The sequence below is a fragment of the Argopecten irradians genome, chromosome 4 (genome assembly GCF_041381155.1).
Source record: "Argopecten irradians isolate NY chromosome 4, Ai_NY, whole genome shotgun sequence".
Classification (NCBI taxonomy): domain Eukaryota; kingdom Metazoa; phylum Mollusca; class Bivalvia; order Pectinida; family Pectinidae; genus Argopecten; species Argopecten irradians.
Window position 1 is genome coordinate 23,071,390 of NC_091137.1, and position 10,929 is coordinate 23,082,318.

Genomic DNA, 10,929 nt, shown 5'->3' on the forward strand with positions numbered 1-10,929 from the left:
CACTGTAAAACTGAAGTGCACTACGTAGTGCACTAGAGTTAGCACTGTAGTGCACTTGAGTTCACATTGTAGTGCACTCTAGTGCTCTACAATGTTTAGTCTAGTGCACTACGTTGTTCACTACATGTGCACTACAAAGTGCACTAGATACCAAGTTTAGTTTGCTCCCAACTGTACCAATATCTATCTACGAAAATCCATACGCGTTGCAAACATACGGAATTTTAAATCCACATTACCAAATATACCTGTCCCTGACCTGTAGGGAATGTAACAACACCTGTCAGTACCCAGAGCTTTGTACTCTCGTACTCCGTATATAAAATGCTTTCCATCTTGGCATAAGAATGGCCAAAACCTACCCGATTTGCAAAACGGAATGATATGGATACCACATGCTCCACCGATCTGCTTGTACTAAATGACCCTAGTAATCAGTTACACAGATGGATTAAACCAACCATTCATACTTGACCAATCTGCCGAAAACGCATCGATACCTGTAGAACCGGGATTCCAATACCTGGAATAGAACATAGGAACTTTTGCATTATACCACGATGCGAACCAGTCCATTTCAAACGGACCCCAACATTGATTCAGTTGCTGAAACACACATTCAGCCACACTCCAGTCATCAAAATCAACAATTTGGCTTATGAAGTCAGCCCTCTCATTTTTATCTCGTGGTACCCATTCCATTTCCAATGAAATGTGATTCTTCACCATAATATTATAAATGTCCAAAGCTATATGCTGTAAAGTACTCTTCATACTTCCTTTCTCAACAATCTTCACCACAGCCTGGTTATCCGAAAACCATTTGACCCGGGTACCTCTTAATTCATATAGAAATGAAATAAAACCTTTATACGGCTGTTAGTTCTCGATACGCCGAACTCTGACCTGCCTCGTACAGCAATAACCACCGTACCCAGTACCGCTAGCATCTGAATATACTAATTCTATTACAATGAGCGGTGTAACAAATTTCTCTGACATTAATGCAACCTAAGTGATTCAACCAAAACCGCATTTGACTCGTACTCTCCTCATCCAACAAAATCTTGTCATTCCAGGACTGCGCCTGCGCCACGCACATAGATATACATCTAGTAGTCAGCTGGGTGATATTACCAAGTACTATACCCATAGAAATAATCTGACACTGCCTTGACATGTACTGCTTTTGCCACTTGAAACACATTTCAAGATGTCCAAAATGCACTTTCACTATTCTCCTATCCGGTATTCTTAAAACCCTTAACAAAGTATCAATATCTACTCCTAAAATACACATACATCGTACCGGATCCCACATAGATTTGTCTGCTTTTGGGACAAAACCCGATTCGATCAAGTCACTTTTGACCTTTGAACTCTGCTCTTCTAACACAGCTCTACATGTATTATGACACAGACCATCCTCTAAATACATCAAAAACTGAAATCTGTCACCTCGCCATTTCGAAATCAATGGCCTAGTTACTTTAGTAAAACAGTAAGGTGCCGTTGACAAACCGAACGGTAAAACAAAAAACCTAAATAGACTTTCTCTTCACCAAACTTCCAGCAAAAACCAATTAAAGATACTGTGTATGTGAGGGAAACACATCGATGTGATGGTACGCTGAATGGATATCAAATTTTATCAACCAACCTTGTTTTTTAATAAATTTTAGAGCTGTTCTAAGATCATCGTACTAATTCACCATCTTAAATCTAAAATTAAACGTTTCTTTCCGTTACTTTGTACTGATACAGTCAATGGGTTCGCAACCGATGGAATAGTACTACACCGCTCTACTAGCCTTCGCCTCTCTAGATCTAAAATAGCTGACTCGACAAAATCTTTATTCTTTCGAAATTTAACGGCTTTGAATAGAATGGTAATTTGTAACCATTATCAATAATATCTAACACAAAATCTGAACTTCCTATAGTTTTCCAAAAACCAATGTTCTTTCAAAGCCGACACCTCACTACGATATCTAACCGGCCATGTTCGTACTCCTAAAAATCATAAGTAAACATAGCACTTGAGTTGGATTCCTTACTATTCTCTTCACAGTCATTTACTTCATCAAACCCACCATGAATAGTATTATACGTATCTTTGATTGTCTGCCCTTCCTTAGAATCCGATTTATTGATTTCCAGTCCGTGTTTTTAGACACTCCCTCCGGAAATGCCCGAATTCACCACATGCAAAACCCCCCCCGGAACTGTACCTCCTCCAGAACTTCCGAGTTAAACTTATATTGTTCCTTATTTCCTTCACGTTTCCACATAGTATCTTTCTCTTCCTTTAACTTCTGCATTTGTTTGGATACATCTTGAGTATTCGTCCACACCGATAACCTAGAGTCCAAATAAGTACGTAACTCACGTTTTTGTTCCTTCAAATGCGCCAAAAAATTATTTAATATAGTGTCCTCCTTATCCGTAGACACATCACTTCCTTCTTCCATTTATAGTGAAGAATTAATTGGGAACCGTAATATGTATCCCGCTACCTGAGTCGCCTGAATGACTAACACAGGTATATCGACACGTGTACGTTCCCGTATTTTCACAACCTGCACGTGCAAATAGGCGCCACCTATTGGCGTAACATATCACGGAGAAAACAATTTCAACCTAATTCCCCAGTCAAACGGTTGAAATTATATTTCCTTTATGGTTTTATGTTTTTGTTATGATTGTAAGATGATTGTTTATGTTTTTGTCATACCTGGTATTGCGAAATGAATACATTTGTGAACACGATATTTTAATGAATCTGAATATTTAGCTGTACCACTATCAGCGAAGGAAACACATATTCTTACCGATTTATAGGGGAAACTGAGCATTTATAAAAGATATATATGCGATTTAAAAATCAGGACAAATGTTGCTATGTATCATAAGTTGCTTTTCAAAATTAATTCTTCTATATCGCAGTACTATTGATTAAATTCATACAGTATTTACAAGCATCGATTACACCTAAATTGAGATAACTTTTGAACACAACCACTGGTAGGTTGACATATTTTCTAATGTCATTTCAAACGCCTTTTATTCACACCCTGATAAATTTACTCGCTTTAAATGATATATGAAAAAGATGGCTTAAGTTACCAACCAGGATGATAATATTTTATGTATATATCTGTTTTAGTCCCTACCAAATCAAAGGTAAATATTATGTTATGACATTCATTCAACATTATACAAATATTGAATTTTTGTAGGTTTATATGAGGAAAAACCGAGGGAAATATCTCATTTCAAAGGTTTAACAATTCCTCGTATTAACCTACAAAACGTCAATATTTGTTTTGTTATATGAAACGATAACCAAAGGGTTTGTTTGGATTCCTTAACTTAAGGATTTGTAACCAAAATGTCACAAATGAAAACAATTGAATGCAGCAGTTAAAGATGCTCCACCGCCGACAGAGTATAAATGATATTCATCATTTGAACAATAATTGGTGTTAAATCGTGTATAAATAGGCCTAATTAACACAAAAAATAATACAAAACAATTTATTTCGCCTGTGGTGCATGTGCAATCAGTACTTCATTCCATATAGAATAAAGTGCCTAGGAATTTTTGGGGATAGAGTTAATTAATTTTCATATTTTTAACTTGAAGTGAAAGTAGAAGCTCAAACTTTTCAATGATGGTAATAGTGTAAAGTCAGTAATTGAAGAAAGATACTAAATCGTCTGCTCCTGTTTTTGATAGTGAAAAAATAGCATTTGCCAGCAGTGGAGCGTCTTTAAGAAAGCATCCTTAATTTAATATTTAAAACTGTTTAAGCTGTCCTATAGAGAATTTGAAGTTAAGAATGTTCATGAAACATGCTTATTGTACATGAGGTATATGAAGTCCATTTTGTTTTGTTTGACTCTGAATAGTAAATCATGATTTTCGATTTGTACTTACGTTAATATTATAACCTAATTTATTCACACTTTCAGTTATTTGCAACATACAAGCACTACGATTAAGTGTCTTTAGGCCTTCTAATGATGACAATACAGTTAGTGTTTTTATTGGTTCAGTTGTCCCCCTTTACTTTTTTCTCTGTTTACCACTTTATTATATGACTCTTTTTCGTTACACATACCTTCCTTCCAGTAAAATACTTTCCATCGATTGAGATTGTAATCTATCTAATTGAAATTAGACTAATTGTAATTCCGCTTCAATACAAGCTATACAACAATTGGAGCGTAACGTAGAGCATCGAAGTAGAGCGGAATTACATGTATGATTGTAATTTATATTGGATTGTAATTATTCAAACACTACATTCCTACTTTGAGATGCTGAATTATTTGCTCCAAAAGTAGTATCGCCACATTTAATTAGGCTGCTTGTTTCTTGTGTGGGTCAAATAAAAATAAATCTTTATAATTTTCATAGATTACTTTTGTATCCACATATCCATAGATGGTGTTTAATTGGCATTATGTGTGGCACAAGAATGAATACACCATAATTGTGTCACATAAAATAAAGCTTATGTACTATCTCAGTGCTTAGATTATACATTGTTAAGATGGTAAGGAGAGGTGATATGTGACTAGCAATTAAAATTCAGTATGTCTCATCCGTTTTGATTGTCAATCTTTAACTAATCACATTATTCTGCTTCCTATTTGTACAGATCGAGTATATATGCTTAGCATACCGATATTTTTAAATCAAGCGCAACATGGGTTAACTCCCTTAGATTATTCCTATATGTATCGTAATAATTTAGGTTATCCAATCTTACATTTACTGTACAGTATATCTTATAATTTTAATTGATGAAATCACGATATGGATTCTGCTACATTAGGTTAGATTTTCTATGTCGATCGATATAGTTATTCGGTGATTGAATATCTACTATTGGTGGTCTGGTGCCGGGGATATGGTGGTCTGCGGTCCTTACATTACACGCCGGACACATGGGCGGGTGGATTATAAAACACAATAACATATCCAACAGCCTTAACCACCTTTGGTAACCATGATGTATATCCTCTTATATAACTCATAATTAAAACTAAACCGGGAATGAAAAAATTACATTTATTGAAGAAAACAATATATCAAATCTATATTGATATATAAAAATAAACTATGTAACATTGATGATGCTGACGTCAGCCGGCTACCTGTAGATACAAGTCTTAGTAGTATGGTTGTCTACATCTTGGATAGGATCCAGTCCCTGTGGTATGAGGTCCTGGCGTAGACGGAGGGGCCGACCATACAGTTCTCGTTACCCCAGGACACAGCTCCGGCATGTACCCATGTACCATCAACTAAACACTGGAGGGGACCGCCGCTGTCACCCTGTCACAAACAATGCAAATATTATTTTACCTTTACTATAACTATCAAAAGGACTTTGTTTAAAAAAAAAAAAAAATTGCTTTTTATATTTTTGTTTTATTTTTATTTATTGCATATTGTTTTGTTTTTTTCACCCAGGTTTCTTATACTATATCAAATATTCGTACATATATACCATGGGGCAACGATTAAGATGATAGTTAAACCTTGCACGACTATAATAAAAAAAATAATAGAATCTTAAAAAGGTCTGCCAGGTGAACAGGGATATCTCAACCGAGTGAAAGATTTTGGCTGGTCAACCCGAGGCTTGCCGAGAGCTGACGGCCAAAATCTTTAAAGAGAGCTGATATTAATAGTATCTTACATGATTCTTTTTCTGCCATACTTAAACGAAACATGATGAAAAAACAGTTGTATTGAAACATTTCCAAAGCGCCGCCATCATAGGAATGTCGCAATGCGTGAAATCAATGACGTCGTCGATATTAGATACCACATGTAATGATGACGTCATGTCATTGTCTAACGCGTGGAGCTGTCTTTTCCCTATCCCGGTAAAAGACAGGGTTATCTTTTCCCTAGCAACCGCGGGATTAATCTGACAAGAATGAGAGAAATACTAATTCTTGTTTTAAATCTATGTAATCTTTAAGGAAGGATATCAATGTTGCATTGTTTGTCAGATATCTGTCAGAAAAAAATATGAATCAATTTTCACAGACCAGATGATTAAGTGTTAGAATTGCCGATGTATACTTACATAACATGAACCTTTAGGCTCAGAGTCCGTACAGATCATGTCATCAGTTACTGGATAGTTCAAAATAATGCCGGCCTGACAAGCAGCATTGGTAATAACGGGTGTCTGCAGTTCTTGGAGAATTCGTGCTGAACTTGATAGACCTGAAAAACAGAAACAAGTCAGTGCTGTTAGATAACACGTGGCATTCATGATGTTTTGAAACTTTACTGGACTTTGATAATGCATATGTTAAGTCATTTTAACTACCAAAGTTACTTCCCCTCATTTCACTAGCTTCAGTACAATCGCGACATCTCGGAGTAATTTCCGTCAATCTTCGGAAATATATCACCTCGAGGTGTTATATTTCCGAAAATTACCGGAAATTGTTATATTTCCGAAGATTACCGGAAATTTCTTTGAGGGGATCCGATTGGCTTCAGTACTGACGGAGTCAAACAAGGGAAGTTACTCTGATGGATCAGAATGATGACAAAAAGTATATTTGTTAATTGCCCCCAGTTAGTAACATAACAAATTTAATACTTTTAGTAATATTTGATTTCCCCCTACTATAATATAATGATCATTGAACATCCAAACCTGTGACATTATATACCTTAAGATAACTTATATTTGGTTGAACATCCAAACCTGTGATATTATATACCTTAAGATAACATGTATTTAAAAATTACCTATATTTGGTTGATCATTATCACCTGTGACACATACACCATCACCTGTGACACATATATACGTACATGTACCTAAATGTTACTTATATTTGGTTTAACACCACCACCATCTGTGACACATACACCACCATCTGTGACACATACACCATCATCTGTGACACATACACCACCATCTGTGACACATACACCATCATCTGTGACACATACACCATCACCTGTGACACATACATACGTACATGTACCTAAAAGTTACTTATATTTGGTTTAACACCACCACCATCTGTGAAACATACACCATCATCTGTGACACATACACAATCACCTGTGACACATACACCATCATCTGTGACACATACACCATCACCTGTGACACATACATACGTACATGTACCTAAAAGTTACTTATATTTGGTTTAACACCACCACCATCTGTGACACATACACCATCATCTGTGACACATACACAATCATCTGTGACACATACACCATCATCTGTGACACATACACCACCATCTGTGACACATACACCATCATCTGTGACACATACACCATCATCTGTGACACATATATACGTACATGTACCTAAACGTTACTTATATTTGGTTTAACACCACCACCACCTGTGACACATACACCACCATCTGTGACACATACACCATCATCTGTGACACATACACCATCACCTGTGACACATACACCATCATCTGTGACACATACACCATCATCTGTGACACATACACCATCATCTGTGACACATACACCACCATCTGTGACACATACACCATCATCTGTGACACATACACCACCATCTGTGACACATACACCATCACCTGTGACACATACACCATCATCTGTGACACATACACAATCACCTGTGACACATATATACGTACATGTACCTAAATGTTACTTATATTTGGTTTAACACCACTACCACCTGTGACACATATGTGATATAACAAACTCACTTCTATGTCAACCATTCATAAACCAACTTTATTTCACTTACCTTTGGTTGCTCCCCAGCCAGTGACAAAACAGACGCTATTCATCAGATCCATGTTGTCCTCTGCAAGACCTGGTATCGGTTGAATGTAATCGCCGTACTTTATCTTCCCTTTCAGCTTGATAATTGAGATGTCATGTAAAACGTCTCCGTCATAACCAGGGTGCTGTAAAGCAGTACGTAATGGTAACTATAAACCTATCCATCAACCATGTTATACATCATCATCATCATCATCACCATAATCATCATCATGTTATACATTATCATCATCATCACCATAATCACCATCATCATCATCTCACCATCATCATCATCATCATCATCATCATCATCATCATCACCATAATCATCATCATGTTATACATTATCATCATCATCACCATAATCACCATCATCATCATCATCATCATCATCTCACCATCATCATCATATCATCATCATCATCATCATCATCATATCATCGTCATCATCATATCATAATCATCATCATCATCATATCATCATCATCATCATCATCACATCATCATCATCATCATCATTTGATAATGTTTTATATTGTTTCTCAAATAGCATTATTTGATTATTTGATTATTTGATTGAGCAATATTAAAAATGCTTTCTTTATTAATTAAATAACTAGTTTTTATACAAATGCGGTATTTCAACTATTCAATTTGAGCCAAATACGATAAAGCCGATTATAACCCGGGTAAAAATAGCGAGTTTTACATTATAAGTAAAAAAATAAATTATCTCGAATTTAAATTTCTCGGTTGATCTTACTAAAAGTACACATCTGTTGTATCTTTTTTGTCGTGTAGCAAATTTTCGCCACCTCAATTTTGAAATGCAAAAACATGTAAAAACATTATCCACGTGAAAGTAACCATTTTTGTTCACAGTGAAAATTAAGGTGGGTATCCTCTTTATACGGCACGGTTTATATAGCATTGCCAGAAACAAGATGGAATGAAGTATTTTTTCAAAACTATACAATGATATGAATGCATTTTAACATAGATTTTTTTGTCTACTACACACACAGAACACTTTCCACATGTTTAATATTCGAAGATTGCTTTACCTTGTATGATTGAAGCGACTTTCATCTTCTTTTCACCTCTTGTCTTCTTTTCATTCTTTCTCCTGTCGTAATTTCCAACTATAACTTTGAGAGCCTTTTTTCTTGAAAAGAAAAGGAATATGGTTGATATGCCTCATCGGATCGACATGGATATGAATCAATTTACAGAGGTTATTCTCTCCCCTGTTTCTAGAAGCATTCACGTATCTTCATTTACAGACGATGGCTCAAACCTACACCATAAGACATAAAAATACTATGCCTATATGATAATTTGAAAGTTAATGAAATTTTAATGTACATATTACTAGAAACAAACGTATTTCGGCGCAATCAGAACTACTCACAAACGTGACTTTTGGACATGATGATTATCAGCATTTGCGACATTGACGCAACTTACTTGGCACGGTAGGTACAATGGGCCGCAGTTAGAATCGTTTTCTCGTTAAGGATGGTGCCACCACACATAAACTTATTCTTGTAAGTAAGAGTGACCTGCCATGGCCAAGCGTCCTCGTCGGCGTCTGTTCCTCCCACTATGTTAGGGGGTAGGCCTGGATCGGTGCCTTCGTCCTCTTCTGTAACAAACACCTTGTATTATGAAAATATTATCAGCAGTAAAAACGACCCTAGTTTTTCAACTTTGGAAAATTTCTTGACGTTAGTTGATGTATCATGTGTCATATAAATTACGGTCAGAATTTTAACTCACGGAACATTCTTAATTTTGTTTAACTTGAGTTTCTCTATATGGATGCTTACATGAATTACCGTTTAAGAACACAATTATGGAAAGTTTTTAAACTTTCTTTAATTGGAACGTTATATAACACTAAGTTCTATTTTTTGTAATGCCGGTCTCACTACTTCATAAATTTTACACAAATGCACATTTCTATGTAGTGTTACGATTTGGAGTAACTTTTTTGCCATTTTGATTAAAAATGATTTGAATTATTTTAACTAGCTCATGATTTCAGATTACTCGGCCTTGTTTTGATTTATTTCCATTACATTGCATTTTATGATTAAAAATAGCATTGATACTTAGTAAGTAATGAAAAGTATCATAAAGGTTTTGTTAAATAAGGCATTTATAGATCTGAAATGCAGTTAACTTTACCTTGGAGTTTGGCACCTGTAACCACCCCGAAGATGGCTAGAGCAAGCAGAACCAGCCGGGAGTCCATATCGTCTCTGAAACGCTGCCAGTTAGTATCTCTACCCATATTTATAAGTTTTCCTCGAACGTCCCACCATCTTTGCCAGAGGCAAGTCATGTTCAATTCTAATGCTACGTGACCATGAAGGTAGACTGGCAGTGTAAACAAATTAGATGGAATCTTTAAAGAGATCGTGACAGAGCCTGACATTAAAGCTATCGTCACCTATTATATTTGTATGACCTTCAGCTACCATTCGATAACAGATTATCATCACAAGTGGATAAAATTTAATCGGCCGTACAAATCACATTGGGAGAGATGGACCTGAATGACCACCTGCATTAATACAACGCTTTGTCACGGCCATAGTGTGCTAAAATCTAACAGGTTGCCGATTGCCTAAGGTCCATTGACGTCAAGGCATATGAACAATCTTAGAAAACAAACATTTAAACAAGGTTTTACGACGTCGTAAATATCAAATGCCTTCTCATTATCACACCTTAACTAATTATGCATGTTCGTCATTAGAGAAGTCTATTCTTTGAGAAGAACAATACAAATTTGATTGATGTCCTAAGGACACTTTTTGTTATCATTCATATTGTTTCCTCAAGTTAATATGCCAATTTTAAAAGGGACACCTTTTGTTATCACTCAATATAATTTGCCAATTTTAAAAGGGACATTTTTTGTTATCATTCATATTGTTTCCTCAATATAATTTTCCAATTTTAAATCCGACACTTTTTTGTTATCATTCATATTGTTTCCTCAATATAATTTGCCAATTTTAAAAGCGACACCTTTTTGTTATCATTCATATTGTTTCCTCAATGTAATTTGCCTATTTTAAAAGGGAAACTATTTGTTAAAT

At 35.6% G+C, this 10,929-nt stretch overlaps 1 protein-coding gene across 1 annotated transcript; it reads right to left on the reverse strand.

Annotated features, from left to right (window-relative positions):
* Positions 1–5,066: 5,066 nt before the first annotated feature.
* On the reverse strand, positions 5,067–10,136 carry LOC138322433 (chymotrypsin B-like). Its single transcript, XM_069266461.1, has 6 exons — positions 10,010–10,136; positions 9,287–9,464; positions 8,879–8,984; positions 7,800–7,962; positions 6,111–6,253; positions 5,067–5,347 (listed from the first exon to the last, which is right to left on the reverse strand). The coding sequence occupies exons 1-6, from the start codon at positions 10,113–10,115 to the stop codon at positions 5,198–5,200; spliced, it is 846 nt and encodes a 281-aa protein (XP_069122562.1). The 5' UTR covers positions 10,116–10,136; the 3' UTR covers positions 5,067–5,197.
* Positions 10,137–10,929: the final 793 nt, after the last annotated feature.

Bases quoted from the DNA above. Each gene is read 5' to 3' on its own strand.
- LOC138322433 (XM_069266461.1), bottom strand. From the start codon at position 10,115: ATGGGTAGAGATACTAACTGGCAGCGTTTCAGAGACGATATGGACTCC. The intron at 8,985-9,286 runs GTAAGTTGCGTC...TTTCTTTTCAAG, and splicing joins CATTGTACCTACCGTGCCAA to AAAAAAGGCTCTCAAAGTTA. The intron at 7,963-8,878 runs GCAATCTTCGAA...ACTGCTTTACAG, and splicing joins CTTCAATCATACAAGGTAAA to CACCCTGGTTATGACGGAGA.